This window comes from Urocitellus parryii, chromosome 1, assembly GCF_045843805.1.
Source record: "Urocitellus parryii isolate mUroPar1 chromosome 1, mUroPar1.hap1, whole genome shotgun sequence".
In the NCBI taxonomy this organism is placed as follows: Eukaryota; Metazoa; Chordata; class Mammalia; order Rodentia; family Sciuridae; genus Urocitellus; species Urocitellus parryii.
In genome coordinates, this window is record NC_135531.1 from 100456127 (window position 1) to 100474008 (window position 17882).

General features: G+C 32.4%; 1 protein-coding gene across 6 annotated transcripts in view; it reads left to right on the forward strand.

The window, feature by feature from the left end:
• Tcerg1 (transcription elongation regulator 1) overlaps positions 1–17882 on the forward strand; it is a 65140-nt gene that overhangs the window by 22385 nt on the left and 24873 nt on the right. For 4 of the 6 annotated variants that reach the window (XR_013343992.1, XM_077801018.1, XM_077801011.1 and 1 more), the window contains 9 exons: positions 931–1131; positions 1819–1931; positions 3181–3269; positions 12420–12580; positions 13660–13716; positions 13859–13925; positions 14968–15018; positions 16391–16526; positions 17341–17430. Coding sequence is in view for 5 of the 6 variants with exons in the window: in XM_077801018.1 (XP_077657144.1) it covers positions 931–1131; positions 1819–1931; positions 3181–3269; positions 12420–12580; positions 13660–13716; positions 13859–13925; positions 14968–15018; positions 16391–16526; positions 17341–17430 (965 nt within the window). In the remaining variant the exon portion in view is untranslated. The remainder of the gene's footprint in view (positions 1–930; positions 1132–1818; positions 1932–3180; positions 3270–12419; positions 12581–13659; positions 13717–13858; positions 13926–14967; positions 15019–16390; positions 16527–17340; positions 17431–17882) is intronic. The other 2 variants (XM_026384355.2, XM_026384357.2) reach the window with 1 other exon arrangement.

A 17882-nucleotide genomic window follows, 5' to 3' on the forward strand; every position in this document is an offset into this window, starting at 1 on the left:
AACACTTAATTTTCCCGATTGCCTGTAGTATTAGCATCTTTGGTTCACAAAAGCAAATAAGGTCAGATCACTTTATATCTTAATTTATGTAATAAGTGTAAACAACTTCATTCTCATATTCATAACATTTAACTTTATTTTTGATGTATGTTTTTAAGTTAAATATAAAAAAATCATTTCCATGTGTAAAGTGATGTGATTATGCTTGCATGCTAGTGAGTATATGTGTGTGGATATTTGTGTGTATAGTATAAATTTAATTTATTGAAGTAACATAATTATCTGGAACTTAGATTTAAGAATTTCCCCCCAATTTTGTTTTCATGTGTCCTTATTTTAATAGTATTTTATTTCATATAGTATTAGTTTATTTAATTATCTGGTAAAAACATAAATCTTGCTTGTCTTTTAAAAAATAGCTGCTTCTAGGAAAAGAACAAACTGATGTTGTACAGAGAAAACTAACTTAATCATTTGGATTTGATAAAATTTAATCATTTACTTTAAAACAAAATTATTATACTATTAAGTATAAAAGTAGGCAATATTTTGCCTCAGGAAACATGTACAGTAAATGTTGTAATTTAATTAGCATTTGAGAAATTATCTTTACAAAACTATATTTCTATTCACATGTACCATGATTTTTATAATTTATGTTAAGATTTCTATCATAGAGGAGACCCAAATTTCTGACTGTTCTTAAGGTAGTTGAATTTCCATGTTGAATTTTGGTATTGGAACTAAAAACCCAGGGAACCGAGTGATATTTGAGCCACCTTTTTATATAGATATATATATATATATATTTGCTCTAACTGATCCATTCATTTATTAATATTTAATAGTAAGATTTAGCTCCTATTTTAGAGTGTTATTTTGTATCCCAATTTAATACTTTGGATCTAATTTTTTATTATTCTTTTTTAGGTGTATTGCCAGGAATGGCCCCTCCTATTGTACCCATGATACACCCCCAGGTTGCTATTGCAGCTTCACCTGCTACCTTAGCTGGAGCAACAGCAGTTTCTGAATGGACTGAATATAAAACAGCAGATGGGAAAACATATTATTATAACAATAGAACATTAGAATCAACCTGGGAAAAACCCCAAGAACTAAAGGAAAAAGGTATAATTGTTTTAATGATTTATGACATAGTATGAGCTAAAATGAGTATAAATGAGTATACTGTTTGAAATTCTGAAATGAATCATTTTTAACACACTGGATACATAATTATGGGATTTTTATTTCTTCAGAATTGATTAATAAATTGTATTTAAAAAGCCATTTCTTCTACTTATGTGTTTGCCATCATTTTTTCTATCTGAAGAAATTAATGTATATAATGATGTATACATTATACACACAACCAGGTGCATATTTTTCATTTGTCAGGAATTGTATAGTTGTATTGTCCTTATTGAGATTGATAAAATTGATTAGGAAGGAATGTGTGTATTATAAAGAGCAGAACTCGAGCTTTTGGAATCTTAGGTGTAGAAGATGCAATTTGCTGTATCACAAGACCCTATTTTTGTTCTCAATACCTTAGTATCTTATCTCTTTCAGCAAAATATATGATGATATGATGACTACCAATGATATATAAATGACCTGAAAGACTATGTATTCCTTTGAAGTCAGTAGATCTTTAAGGTGTTTCTTGATTGCATTGTGTTCAAATCAATGATATTATAAAGAGGAATATTTTATCTTAATGGTTAACAACTAGAAGAAGAATATCACAACTGCTTATTTTCTGCAAATTCTTTAAAAGTTACATAAAAACCTTTGCCATTAATTGTTTAACAGAAAAATTAGAAGAGAAGATTAAAGAGCCAATCAAAGAGCCCTCTGAAGAACCTCTGCCAATGGAGACAGAGGAGGAGGATCCTAAAGAAGAGCCCATGAAGGAGATAAAGGAGGTATCTGGTACCTGCTAATCTGGTAGCCATCCTTCATTGATTGGTACAATTTACATGTAACTGAATGTCTGTTTGGTATATACTTAAATAATTACTGTAAGTTTGAGCTCTAGGGCTGGGACTGTGGCTGTGGCTCAGCAGTAGAGCTCTCGCCTATCACGGGCGGGACCCGGGTTCGATCCTCAGCACCACATAAAAATAAAGCCATTGTGTTGTCCGTCTACATCTAAAAAAATATATAAGTTTGAGCTCTGAAATTTTAGAGTTCTTGGAAATTTTTAACTCATTTTTTTTTTCCTTTAAAAGTGTCATTACATTATTTTTTATACTGAACTGAGGCTAAGAGAAAAGAGTAGGTCTTAGGCCAGAGCTTGGACTTGAGCTCTTGTCTCCTGACTTGCAGACTGATACATGTTCAAGTTAGTAGTACAACTTCATTGGATTAAAAAATGTGGTGTATGTACATACTATATCAAAAATATAGTATTTTATTCACCCATAAAGAAGAACAAAATTTAAATCATTTGCAGAAAAATGGGTGGAACTGAAGGTCATAATTTTGAGTGAAATAAATCTGAGAAAGAAAATTATCATTTTATTTCTCATTTGGAAGTTCAAGGGGAAAAAACAGACAAAATAAAAGTGGGGGGAGTGAATACCATGAAAGAAGGGAATCCATTAGGGCAGAGGAAAGGGATAAGAGGAGTGAGGAGGAGGGAAGGGTTGGGGAAGTACTGGGGAATGAAAACGATAAATTAGGTTTTTATATGTGTATGAATTACACCAACAAATTTTTTAAAAAGCACGACCTCATATTTAGGGAATGTTGAGGGATTATATTTTCTATCATCCCTACTCTTGTGTCTAAGTGTGAAATGATCCCTTTCTAACATTAAGAGGTCTGTTTGTGTAAGCTTCCTTTATTTGGTGAGGGGGCCAATAGTAGTCATGTTTCAGTAACAGGAAAGGTAGCAGAAATAAGAAACAACCTCAAATGAATAGGTCTTCTTTGATTTGTATACTGTAGTTTTCCATTTCTGCTCCTAAGCACATGGCTATTAAGTTTTACTATTATAATATTCAGCTCTTTTGGTGGAGCAAAGATTTACAATTATTTTAGGAATTCGTATTCAGGATTTCCCTCTCAGTTCCAGCAATAGACTTTACAGTTAGTGATATTTGTAGTAATAACTGACTTTTGTATTTTTTCATGTTATTAATTAAATATGAATAATATAATTTCCCTTAGGAGCCCAAAGAAGAGGAGATGACTGAAGAAGAAAAGGCTGCCCAGAAGGCAAAACCAGTAGCTACTACTCCTATTCCTGGTACTCCATGGTGTGTATTTAGCTTAATTAATGAGTTGTTTTATTCTGTTTTTTAAAAATTGTACTTGTTTAATTTTTTTCTTTAGGAAGAAAAGATACTTTTTTAAAAAAGCATATGTCAAATATGTTTTCATTGAGTGAATATTTTGGTCCTTGTTTGTTACACTTGGGGTGTTTAAACCCCAAATTTAGTTGCTATAAGTGTTTTTCTCATTCATGGTACTCTTCATTAATGTTTATAATTTATATACTTGAGCCACTGTTGAGAAATCCTGAATACATTGGGCTATATCACCAGCCCTTTTATAATTACATTTAAAGAACTAAGTAAAGTTATATCTTTTTATAATTTTTATAGTTTAGTTATGTCCTTATAGTTTTTATAGTTATGTCTTTTTAGTTTTATTTTTCCTATAGTGTCCCAAAGTATGGATTTTTAAAAATTAATGTCCTGCGATGTCAAGAAGGTCTTCCATTCCTGAATTTCATTTGAACTAGCTAGCAGATTTAGAGCTGTGTGATCAGGTTGAGGTTCACTCTTTTGGACAAGATTAATTCCCTCAAAATGTATCTAGTAGCTTTTTTTGGGGGGGGGGTCAGTGTGTGTGTGTGTGTGGGTGTTTGTGTGATGTTAGCAACCATTGATGATGACAACTAGATGCACTTTGAGGGAATTAGTGTTTTTCAACCAGGAGTGATTCTTCTCAATAGACATTTGGGAATGTCTGGGGACATTTTTGTTTGTCACAGCTTTGAGAGTATTAATAAACATCTAGTAAGTAGAGGCTGAGATGCTTCTAAACATCCTACCATGCCCAGGAAAGTTCCCTATGAGAAATAATTATTTGGCCCAAAATGTCAATAGTGCAAAGATGAAGAATCCTGACTTAGTTCCTATAAATCATTAAGGGCTGAAAGTTGCAATGTATTTCTGTTATTCATTTATTAACTGAAATACTTAGAAAGTATTTCTTCTCATCAATATTGATTACTTGGAGGTAAAGACTGTACAGGAAAGAAAGGATTTGCCAGTTTACAAAATAATGAGTTAATTTGAGTATTCATAGGTTTAAATATATATTATACATTCTTATCCATTCCTGTTCATTGAAGTTGTTATCCTTATTGATGATCAGTTGTCTTTGGTTTTCTTAAAGCTGGCTCCTGAGCATTTTTGTTAAAATTCTGTCTTATATTTATATTTCCCTTTCTTAGATAAGCTGTTCTAGGCTTATTGTATTATTTCCTGTCTTAGACCTAGAATCGGCCATTTCTCCAAGGGATCCTGTTTTCTTTTTGTAAGAAGTGGTATTTATATGCCAGCATGGAATCTATTTCTCAGTGGCGCTAATAACATAATTATTCATTTGCATTTCTCATATGATATACAGAGTTTCAGTACCAATACTATTGTTTAATATGATTGCTGAAGATAGGTTAAACTTTTTTCCTAGTTATTTTTATGTGTAGGGCATTTCTAGAGGGATATGCAGCCAAATTGTTGTATCTTTAAGACACTTGGCTTAGTTGTCTTCTATATAGTTACTCCACTGACTTCAAAATTAAGCTTGTTTAAAAAGTAATTATGGAAAGTATGTATCTGATTCCAAATCAGAGTTCTGAAAATAGTCTGTATTCAAAGCACATATTCCAGAATTGTGATTTCTGTATTCCAGTATGTACATGAAAGGCCAATAATCAACTCTAACCTCCCTCAGTTTATTTTCAGATATGGGTCTATCCTCAGGTAGCTAAATTTTTTTTAGAGGTTGTATGTATGATTCTTGCTTTTCTTCATCTGTTTCTTTTTACTGTTCTGGAACAGCTGTAATTTATGTATGAGGTATCTTGGATCTAGTCTCGTTTTTGCACTCTTCTTTGAGTTAGTTTCTCATTGTTTTTCTGACAATTGAGTGAGGTCTTGTAGTGACCATCTGTCTACTCCAGTTCAACCCCAAATTGTTATAATTTGGAAAATCATCTTCTGAAGCTTTACAAGTCTGTCTTAGAGTGTTTCTACTGCTCTTAACATTTGGTGCTTTGTAATTCTACCTGATATCTTTCTCTGTCTCTCTGGCTTCTGGATCCCTTTAGCCTTAGGTAGGCTGTTACTTTTCTGTTTTGGCTCACTGGGGCATGGTTCTGTTATAGGGCTATAAAAAGATCCTACTTGGCTGCTGAGGTACCTGAATAAAGCTGACTTTTACATGTGTTGTAGTTTCTCTCATTGTGTTGTCTTTTTGTTTTGGTATCTTGTCCTGTATAAATTTTATATTTTGGGACTAGGAGATAGCTCAGTGGTAGAGTGCTTGCCTGGCATATACAAGACCCTAAGTTCAGTCCCCAGAACCACACACACTTTTTATAAGGTCAAATTGGTCTCTTTATTTATAGCTTTTAGGTTTGGTGTCTATGTTAGGAATTATCTTTACCACTGTACCCTCAAATACAAGCATATGTCACTGGTGCTTTTGCAGTCCATCTGAATGTATAAAAGATAATCATTGTTCAAATGAATTACTCTCCAAGTTATTAATGAAGGAAGTATAATTTGAATTCCTTATTTTCATAATGTTCTTTTTCTCATAAAATAGATGAAGTGCTAACTTTAAGCTAAATAAAACTTTTTCTCTTGATATCTTCAAATGTTGCTTTTCAGATTATTGTTTCTTGGAGATAAGTTAAGGAACTAAAGGTAAAACTTGAATTTTCATGGTTCCCTTACCTTTACTGGAATTTCTTTCCTGATATTTTATGACCTTTGCTTAACAGGTTTTTGAAAATTAATAATTTTGTATTTTCTGGGATTGGTTAAACTTTCTAGTTTCTGGTTCTTAGAACTTTTAATGTTTTTTTGAGAAATGTTTTTATTTCTTTGCTTATTTCTTTGCAATATTCAGGATCAAATCTGGGGTTTTGTGCATACTAGGCAAGTACTCTACCACTCAGCTACATCTTTAGCTCCTGTCATTCCAATTTATATTGATATATTTGTGACTTTTTTCTTTTAACAGTTGTCTCCTTTGCTAATACACAAGGTCCGCGGAATCTAGGACTGCTGCCTGTTGACTAAAATGTTTTGAATTTAGTTTGAAGCACAGTGCTGGCACAGTGTTAAGTATTCAGCTATTTGTTGAACAATAACAACAAAAATTTTTTTCAGTATTAAGAATTGAACCCTGGAACTCACATGTGCTAGGCATGTACTCTACCACTGACCTACCAGCTCCATCCCTATTTTAAATTTTGAGATAGGATCTTGCTATCCTATCTCAATAGGATAGAAGCTGGCCTTGAGATGCCAATCCTCCAGTTTCCTGAATTGCTAAAAAATAAAAACTGCCCTAAACTAGTAATTTGCATGCTAAAGTACTTCCTGAATTGCTAAGAAATTCCAGACCAGGAGGCATCAGGATTGAATCCCTGTATTCCATGTGGCCTTGTCCATTGATTTCCCATCCTGTAAATCAGGGAAATCTGGAGGCCAAAGTCTGTTTGAGGAAGCAGCCAGCACAGTGACTAGGAGAATCAGAACATGAAATCAATGTTTTCTTGTTTTCACAGCTATAGGCACCATGTAGACAAAGGAAGGTACTACCTTTTCTCTCAAGACATAAGCTCCTGTTTCTTGCTCTTGATAAATGTTTTTAAATGACACAAATTATAAGTTTTTACATTGATTATTAAGATTGTGCAAGTTTCAGCTTTTAGTAGTTCTGTGCATATAATAATGACTACCTGTATTTGCCATGCTTTATTTGGGTTTTAACTTAACAAAAAAATTTTTTTTTATATTGTTTATACTGTGGATTGAACACGGGTGCTTTACCACTGAGCCACATCCCCACCACTTTCTTATTTTTATTTTGAGACAGGGTCTTGTTAAGTTGGTTAGGCTCTTGGTAAATTGCTGAGGCTGGTCTTGAACTTCCAATCCAACTGCCTCAGCCTCCCAAATTGCTGGGATTACAGGCATGTACCACCATGCCCAGCTTAAGTTAACAATTTTATCTCTGAATTTAAGTCGATTTTGTGTTTACAAGAGTGGCATATAATTTTTTCTTTCCTGTGTACTTCTATAGTTTTTGTTTGTTTCTATAGTGTTCTCACAGTATTTTATTATGAAAAATTTGATACTGACATTTAAATAATTCTAAGTGCACATGGATGAACCATCTAGATTCTGTAGGTTAATATTTTGCCATATTTGTGTAATCACTTATATATCCATTCCTTAGTGCATCTCTCAATCTTATTTTACAGATGCATTGAAAATTGTAGACATCATACATTTCATTCCTATGTACTTTAGATTGCACATTACTAGGTTTGGGTAGTTTTTTGACATAAGAATATTTATTTATTTATTTAGATGTTGATGGATCTTTATTTTATTCATTTATTTATATGTGGTGCTGAGAATTAAACCCAGTGTCTCACACATGCTAGGCAAGTGCTCTACCACTGACCCACAAGCCCAGTCCCGATGACATCTCTGTCCACACACACACACTGCTTGAATTTTGATTGAGATTGCACTGAATCTTTAGAAAAGTTAGAATTGACATTGTAACAATATTGTCTCTTCCAATTCGTGAACATAATTTATCTTTCCATTTATTTAGGTCTTTAATATCTCTTTGTATTATCATTTAGATATGATGTGTCCCCTAGTAGGCTTGTGTGATAGCCAGAGTCACAATGTTCAGAGGAGAAATGGCTAGATTAAGAGTGCTATAACCGAATCAGTTTATTCATCCATTTCATGGATTAATACTTTGAAAGGACTACTGTAGACATGTAGGTGTGGCTGAAGGAAGGAAAGAGTTTTATTTTGTTCCTGGTGCCTCAATCTTGCTTTCTGCTTCCCAGTGCTATGAGCTGAACAGCTTTCCTCTGCTGTACCTTCCTACCATGATGTTCTGCTTTACCCCAGGGCCCAGAAGAATGGAGTCAGCTCACTGTAGACTGAGACTTCTGAACCCAAACCAAACTTTTACTCTTCTAAGTTGTTCTCAGATATTTTGATGTTAGTGACAAAAAGCTGACTAACATACTTGAACTTATTTAGTGTAGAATGGAAATAATTGGCTAGATTTAGTCCTATACGTTATTTGTTGCAAATTAAATTTTTTAAAAGAGCATTTATTTTCTACTTGATTGTATTTAAGAATAGAATAAATTTTTATGTATCAGCGTTGTATTCCAGAACCATGCTAATTTATTCCTTATAGTAGTTTTTTAGATTCATCATTTACAAATAGAAATGTTTTCTTCTTTTCTGACCTTTTATGTCTTATTTTTTCCCACTTCTTATTGCCACAACCTTTAGTACAATGCTAAATAGAAAAGGTGAGCATACTTGTTTCTGATATCAGTGACATACAGTTTAATCTTTTATCATCAGTTAAAATAGTAGCTATAAACTTTCCAGTTGTCTTTAACAGATTGAAGACGTTTCCTGTTATTCCTCATTTGCTAGTGTTTTTTAATCAGCTATCCAAGTCTGTTAATCAGGTTTTTTCTCCATTCTTTTAACCTAGGGAATTTTATTGACTTTTGAATGTTAAACTGTTTTTTGCATTACTGGGATAAATGTTATTTGTCATGGTACCTTTTCCTTTTTTGGGGATGGGTACCAGGGATTGAACTCAAGGGCACTCAACCACTGAGCCACATCCCCAGCTCTGTTTTGTTATTTTGAGACAGAATCTCACTGAGTTGCTTAATACATTGCTTTTGTTGAGCTGGCTTTGAACTCACATCCTTCTGCTTCAGTTTCCCTAGCTGCTGGGATTATAAGTGTGCACCACTGCGCCCGGCAGTAGCTTTTCCTTTTAATGTATTAAAAGGGTTACTTTATGCTTTTTCTGTTTTTTCAAGTCATTGGTAAAGGTCTTTTCTTTTGTAATGTAAGTATTTAAAGCCCGAAGTTTCCTTGAAGCACTACTTTAGTTGCATCCTGCAAATTGTGATATGGTGTATTTTGCTGTCGTTCAGTCCATACCTTAAATTCTGCTTTTTGATTTTGTCTTTGATTCCTGATTTAGAAGACTTTTATTTCATTTCCAAATATTTTGGGTTCTAGATATCTTACTTAAATTATTGATTTAATTGTTCTGCAGGCAGATAGTGTACTTTGTATAATTCTGATTCTTGTTCAGTACATCTTCTATTTGAATACTGTTTGTTTTGGGTCAGTTTGGTCTCATTTGCTGAGAGAATGGTGTTGATCTACTATAATTATAAAATTGTTTAGTTCTCCCTTGAATTTGGTTCATTTTTATCTATTCTGAACTATTATAGACATAAACATTTTATTACTGTTATGTCCTCCTGGTGAATAATTGTCCTTTTTATTATTATGAAATGAACCTCTTTATTCTTTATTCTTCATTATACAGTTTGTCTGAACATTTCTCTTTTTTGGAAAACGGCAGTTGTTGCCTTTTATTCTTTGTTTACATGATGTATCTTTTAGCTTTTCTCTGGTTTTGTATTTAAAGTGTGTTTCTTACAGACTTTCTTACAGCTATTAGTAGTGTCTTATGTTTTTATCTATTGTCAGTTCTTTTTTTTTTTTAATGTGGTGCTAAGGGTTGAACCCAGGGCCTCACACGTGCTAGGCAAGTGCTCTACCGCTGAGCCACAATCCCAACCCCCAGTTCTTGCTTTTTAATTGGAATGTTGAGACTATTAATATCTAACATAATTTTTGATATGGTTAGATTTGAGAATACTGTTATTTTCTGTTTGTCTTTTCTATCTACCTGTTTTTATGTTCCTACTATTATTTTCAGCTGAATTATTTGAATTTGTATAGCATTTCATGTAATTAATGTTTTGGATTTTTGGTGATTCCTCTTTGCATTTTTGTGTTAGTTGTTGCTTTAGGAATTATACATACCTAATCTCCACAGTCTATTTAGAGTTAATATTGTACCATGTCCCATAAAATAATGGAAACCTTGGTTTCAGTTTCTTTTTTTTAACCTATACTCACTGATCTTAGTTGTAGGTATATATATGACGGTTAAATGGATGAAAACCCAGCCACAAAATATTTTAAAGAATGTAGGAAAAAATCATTTATATTTACAATTTTTGTTGTTTTTCCTTTTTTTGTTAAAGATCCAGGTTTTCCTTTAATGTCATTTCCTTTCAACATGAAGAACTTTTGTCAAACAGGTCTTCTACAGATGAAATCTCTTGATCTCTTCATCTAAAGTATCTTGTTTGCCCTTATCTCTAAAGGATGTTTTTGCTAGATGTTGAGTTCTGGTTGGTAATTCTTCATTCCAGAACTTTTAAAGATGTTTTAGTGTTTTCTGGCCCCTATTTTTTAATAAGAAATCCATGATCATTGGAATAATTTCCTAGTTTGTATTATTTGTGCTCTTTTCCCCCCTTATTGCTATCAAAGTTTTCCCCCCCTTATTTTCATCAGTTTGATTATCTTGTGTCTAGGACTAATTTTATTTATTTTTAATTTTTTGTTCTTTTTAGTTATACATGTCAATAGGGTGTATTTTGACATGTTATACATACATGTACAGCTTCCCATTCTTGTGGGTTGTACATAATGTGGAGTTAAACTGGTTTGTGTGTTCATATATGAACATAGGAAAGTAATGCAGGACTGGTTTTCTTGAGGTTTATCCTAAATGGGATTTGCTGAGCTTCTTTAATGTGGATATTTATGTCTTTTACCAAATTTGAGAGGTATTTCTAGCTATTGTGTCTTCAGAAGATTTTGTATTTGTCCCCTTATCTTTTTCTCCTGTTTTTGTGGGATCCAGTGATATTTGTTAAACAGTTTGTTACAATCACATAGTTTCCTGAAATTCTGTTTATTCTTTCCTGCCCCTCTCTGTTCTTCTGGTGGGATAATTATTGATCCATCTTCTAATTCATGGTTTACTCTGTTGGCTCCATTCTGCCCTCGAACCAATCCATCAAAATTTAATTTCCATTATTTTTTATTTCTAAAATTTTCATTTGATTCTTTAAAAACTTCTGTTTTTCCATTTAGTCATTCATTTCAAGCGTAATGTCTTTTTTCTTGTCAATAATTCTAGTTGTTGTTATTGCTTTAGATTCTTTTATTTTTGAACATCTAGTCACTTTAGGTTTGACAGCTATTGATTAAATTTTGATTATCTGGTCAAAGGACTTCATTTCTGTTGGATATCTAGCTGCCTGCTTTGCCTGAGGACCACTGTCATATGGGGAACTTGTGAAGGGGAGAAATGGGAAGTGTTAGGAACTTGATTTGGCACTCATTTTGAGAGTACTAAATTTTAAACCATCACAAAAAATGAATTTAATGACAACAAATAATGCTATTAAGCGGTTCTACAATTTAAAGGCAGGAGGATCGCAAGTTCAAAGCCAGCCTTAGGAAAAGTGAGGCATTAAGCAACCCAGACTCTGTTTCTAAATAAAATACAAGGGGCTGGGGTTGTGGCTCAGCGGTAGAGTGTTTGCCTAGCATGTGCGAGGTGCTGGGTTTGATCCTTGGTACCGCATACAAATAAATAAAATAAAGGCATGTGTCCAACAACAACTAAAAAAGTATTTAAAAAAATAAAATCAAAATAGGACTGGGGATGTGGCTTAGTGGTGAAGTGCCCCCGAGTTTAATTCCTGGTTATGAAGTTCCCTAGTTATAAAACACAGGATCAGTGTGCTGTAGTCACTTCTTCAGGGAAGGTTGCATATGTAATTTTGGTTTATTATTAAATAATAATAAGTAACAATAATAAGAAATATTAGGGACTATGATGTGATAAGTGGGGTGCCATGTTCTATTCTTTAAGTTGTAGAACTGGTTAATAGCATTATTTGTTGCCATGAATTCATTTTTTGTGATGGTTTAAAATTTAGTACTCTCAAATTTAGTGCTAAATCAAGTTCCTAAGCATTCTAAACTCTGATCACAAATTGCTTTGCTCTTCCTGTTTTGTTTTTTACCCCCAGTATATTTCACTGCTGTGTTTACCTTAGCCAGGCAGCTCTTTTCTGTTTGGTTGTCTGTAAATAACTGTTAGTAAGAGGAACATGTTCTTGCCCTCTTCCTTTTGACGGGCTGAAATGAAAAAACCTAGCTATAAAATATTTTCTTTGATATAATAAAATGATATTTTTAATCAATTCTTAGGTGTGTGGTTTGGACTGGAGACGAACGGGTCTTTTTTTACAATCCTACCACTCGTCTTTCTATGTGGGACCGACCTGATGATTTGATTGGAAGGGCAGATGTTGATAAAATTATTCAGGAACCCCCTCATAAAAAAGGATTGGAAGACATGAAGAAATTAAGTGAGTTTTCAATTAGGAATTTCTCCTCTAATTTTAATATTCTTTTAATGTTTTTATAGAAAGTGAAGATATTTTAGGAATATTTAATTTTTAAAAGTAGATTGCTATGCTGGTTTGCTGTGATGAAGGTAAAAATACAAAGAATTTGGATAATATTGTGTTTTGTAAAAATTTTTTTTAGCTTATTGTCCTTTGTCATTATTTTCAGTTAGTTCAAGGTAGATATGCTGGAGATGATGTTATTTGCCTTATGCTTATTACTACTACTAAAGCACTCCTTAATGAGCCTTTGGGCACTTTTTGGGACCAGTAATATATATATTTTTGGCAGTAATCAAAAAGTGCACAAAGTATTTGACTAAAATTTTCTTGTTTTAAACATTTAAATAACATTTCAATACATTGAGTACAAATAATTATAAAATTTTCATTGTGTATTTTTTGTACATTTCTTATTGGCAGTTTGCCTGTATTGGTATGAATGTGTTTTTATAGACTCCCCCTACCTCATGTAGTATAGAAGCACAATAATCATTTAATTCTATGAGTAAAACAACTCTTTAATATATGTCTTTCTAGTGATTGAGAGATTTTCATGTATTATTAGATATGTGGTTTGGACATTTTCTGCTTACTAGTAATTTCCCACTAAGTGCAACTTTGCCTATTTAGTACTGAAGGTATTAGGCACCTATTTTGTTTCCTTTAGCAATGTTTGTTTTATAGGCATGAGAGTAATATTTTATGACCATAATATTAAATGATGCCAAGAAAGTATGTGACTTACTTTTGTTCTTTTATGAGTCTGTTTCAAAATATTTGATTCATTTAGTTGATAATACATTATAAGTCCAAAATCAGGGAAATTTTTATGTATTTGTAAAACTAAGCTTTGTACAAGAAAATTTTCAATATGAATGTAAAGGGAAGATAAAGAGAGCCATTATTATACTTTAATGATTTTTTATAAAAATGGGTATTAAATGGATGTTTTATGCAAATAATGATGTTTTTAAAGAAATGGTCGTGAAATGTATGTATTTAACTGTTTATAACACTATTTGAAATGTTTTTGCCAGGGCACCCAACCCCAACAATGCTGTCCATCCAAAAGTGGCAATTCTCTATGAGTGCAAGTGAGTGAAATACCTATAAATTAGTTTTTTTTTAACTGCTTAAAGGAAGTGTCCTGGTAGTGATTAGCAGAATCTATGCCTATATAATTCAGTGACTGCCTGCTTATTTTGTTCAAAGTTTTAATTAAATTTTGTCTCATAGTTAAAGAAGAACAAGAACTAATGGAAGAAATTAATGAAGATGAGCCTGTCAAAGCAAAAAAGCGGAAGTAAGTAATATATATAGTTTGTGTGATTCCAGATAGATTTACCTTTTAACTTTGATTAGGTTATCAGTTTGTGATTGCAAGGCACAAGGTAATATTTGTGTTACTAGGAGGCAGAAGTCACGTTGCTCTCTTAGACTTGATATTAAATATCTTTGTTTTATAATACAGAAATGGTATCCTTTCTATTGCCAGATTTGGAGAAGATTGGTTATTCCAATATGTATTATGAAACTCAGTGGCATTTTAGGAATTATTCACTATGTCTAAATTTTATTAAAATCAGTTTTCCCATACAAATTCCAGCAAATACCATTTTGGAGATTTCATAAAAATAGACATACTTCTCTCTCTTTATATGTTTATCTCATGACTTAACCTAGTCCTTGGGTCTGGTCATTACTACTTGGTATGAAGTAGGTTTGTGAGCTTAGAAAGTACTCTGAGAGAAAAAATATTGCTAGAAACAGTACTTGGCCAGTACTCTGGAATTGGGTGAAATATGAATGTTACCTATTATGGGAGGTGGGAGGGTGGTGGAAGGTTGGATAGAGGGGTGTGTGTGTATTGTGGGAATGGGACCATTATTTAGCAGCAAAAAGGAAAGCTTGGATACATTATTAGGGACTGGATAATTATAGTCCTAATTGGAAAAGGACAGATTGAATGCAGCCAAATTATGGCAAGGAATGGGTATAATAATCCCTGTCAAGGGTGGTTCTTTTTTAAAAAAAAAAAAATTGTTATTGGCAACAGTATTAAAGAAATTAAGATTAAGGAGAATCACTTTTAATCTGTCACCTTGACACAGCTATTCTCATTTTTACAGTTGACTTTTTAGTTCTTGACCAAATGTGTTATCAGTTCTTTTTTAAAAAAAAATAATTCTAGAATAAGACATTTGTATTCTTAATTATTATAAATGACTGTATTCATTCTGTTTATACCATAATTTTGGATGTTTCTATGATGTTAAACTTTTAGGTTGTTTTTAATTGTTTGTTCTTATAGACAACTCTGTAAGGTTTTTAACTGCTTTTATCAGGAGAATGTCAAAGAAGTCCTTTATGTGGATTGCCCGAGCTTCTCTATTTAGGTACAAAGCTAAAAGCCTATTTTTCCTGGCTTAGTTTTTCTTTTATTTCTTTTATTGAGATAGATAGTGATAGTTTGTATTGTGACGTTTTCATTTAATATAATTCTATAAAGGTTATTTACTTTCATTAGTTATTATATTTCTTGGATGTCTTAACTCTTTAACTATTTAAATACTTCTTAAATAAATTATTTTAAGAGGGTATATTGTTTGGCAAATTGCTTTTACCTGTTTGTTTTGTGCATATCTTAGGTCACAGACTATCTCGCTAAGTTCCTGCAGTTCATGGACTCTGTCTTCTATACTTTTGATTCATTCCCTAAGTTGTTATTTACCTCTCATATTTATGGGTTAGCCTTAGTACCATTTAAATCTCCTGGGCTACCTATTGTTTCCTATATAGCATGCTTTTGAATTACCAGTAGATTTCTATAGGAAAAATAATCAACTTTGTTAATGCTATATATTTAGCAGATCATATTTTTTAAAAAAGATTTGTTCAAATACACCTGAGTTATTGAATTCCTTTTTGGATTATTTACATGAATAGGCCTTTTTCATAGTAATATGTGTTGAGAGGTGACTTGATTTCATGTTTAAAATTTTACTTGAGTACCACATGAGCAACAGGCCTGCCCTTAGTCCTGAGATACATTTTTGGAGGAACAAGAAGTAGTTTAAAAAGTCATTGATGAACAGTTCTAATTCCTACTACTACTACCTAACTACTCCTGGGCCTATGTTGCTCTCTGGGACCTGTCCTTCAACTTAAATCTCAACTTATCACCCAGAAAGTGAGTAATAAAAATGTCAGGTAGGTAAGGTATATATCTCACATATCCACTTGGCCAAGTTTGCAGATATTTTATTTTCAAAATAAATGTTTGAGATTACTAAGACATAATACCAGTTTTTATTAGATTTTAGAAGTATTTTATGAATTTATAATATAAAAATTTTGGAGAATACCATTTTTCTATAACATTTCAAGAACTAAAACAGTTACATCCTATGCTGTTTGAGTCTAACACATAGTTTATAATCAATGCTATATACGTTTTTTTTACCCACTTTGTAAGATAGTTTACTTTCTGTATCAACTAGTATCAGGGAGAGACCGCACATTAAAGGTATATATATATTTTTTTCCTAACAATGCATCCATTATAACATCATTAGAAACTTGTAATTTTATTATTAGATTAAAAGTTGTTTATCCCTTAGAAGTCATTTTAAACCCTCAATATAACTTGTTTTTGCCAAAAATATGCTGCTCAGTAGTGAGTCTTGAAAATTCCATTGATTTTAAGATTTTAATATAATTTGTTATTAATATTTTGTCAGTTGATGCCTTATGTTTTATTTTTCATAGGCGAGATGATAATAAAGACATTGATTCAGAGAAAGAAGCTGCCATGGAAGCTGAAATTAAAGCTGCCCGAGAAAGGGCCATTGTCCCTCTGGAGGCCCGAATGAAGCAGTTCAAGGACATGCTGCTAGAGAGAGGGGTCAGAAAACAATCTTTGGGGGAGATATTTCTGTTTTGTATAAGTAATATAAATATGTCTTGCTAAAAGGTCAAATCTAAGGTTAGTGCTCATGTTGTAGGGGGGGATTAAGGGAACCCTATCAACTTAATTTGTACCTGTTCTTTGAAACAGCCTTTTACTTGGCTAATTATATCATGTTTCACTAAATCCCATTTTACTGTCCTTTTAAGTACAAATAACATTTAACATTTATTGGGTCATTTAATTTTGGTGAGTAATATATACGAGTATTAACATTACAGAATGGCGGACTACTTCGGATAGGTAAGGTATACATGATTCTTCCTTTAATATCTTCAGAGTGGCTTTTGGTGTAAGGAGAACTGTTATTTTTTGATATTTTTAGAAACTTAATTGAGAAAGAAATTCAACATTTGGGTTATATTCACAGATTTATTTGAATGAGTATGACTGTTCAATTTTAAACCATAACATTGTTCACATGATTGGAGATAGTGTGGGAAATCAAAATGCAAATCCTCAAGGCTTTTTCTGATGTACTGTTTTTTTTAAATGTCACACAGTAGTGGTTGTTTTAATGAGTAATTAAGTGTGTGTTATTTCTATATAATTCAGAAATGTTCAGAGCCAATTAGTGTGGAAATTTGCTATTGCTAGCCTCCCACTGCTTGTCATTTATTAGTGATGGAAACTTTCAGTTTGGTTTTTATGTCTGCTTTATAAACAGATGTCCTGTAGATTTCAAGAAAAATTATGACCTTTATGTTTTTAGAGCAAACTTAATCATGAGGCAATACATTTTATTTTAAAGGTGTCTGCTTTTTCAACATGGGAGAAAGAGTTGCACAAGATAGTTTTTGATCCTCGATATTTACTTCTCAATCCTAAAGAAAGAAAACAGGTAAAAGGAAAATAACATTGTAAGAAAAGTAAATGTCATTTGACAGCATAATTTTTTTTCCCCTAACACAGTACTTCAAAAATAGTCTTTCATCTGAGTACACAGTCATTTATGGGCCTTTGTGTAGACTTTTCTGCCTCAGAAATACTCAGATAATTTTTCGTTTATGGACAGGACGACGTCTTCTTTTTTTTTTTTTTAAACATTTTGTTCTTATGGTACATACATAGTGAGGACATGTGTAAGGCGATTTTAAAATTTATTACAAATGCTTTATTCATTTGCTTCTTATTGGGTAAAAAATGCAAATTTGGAGGAAAATGGCAAAATAAAGATGAGTAAAAAGTGGGGGAAAACTCATATATAGCCCTAGCCAAGAATTAGACCACCGATGAACATTTTTATTGATATTGTTCTTTACCAGTATGTACATGTGTATGTATATAGATAGT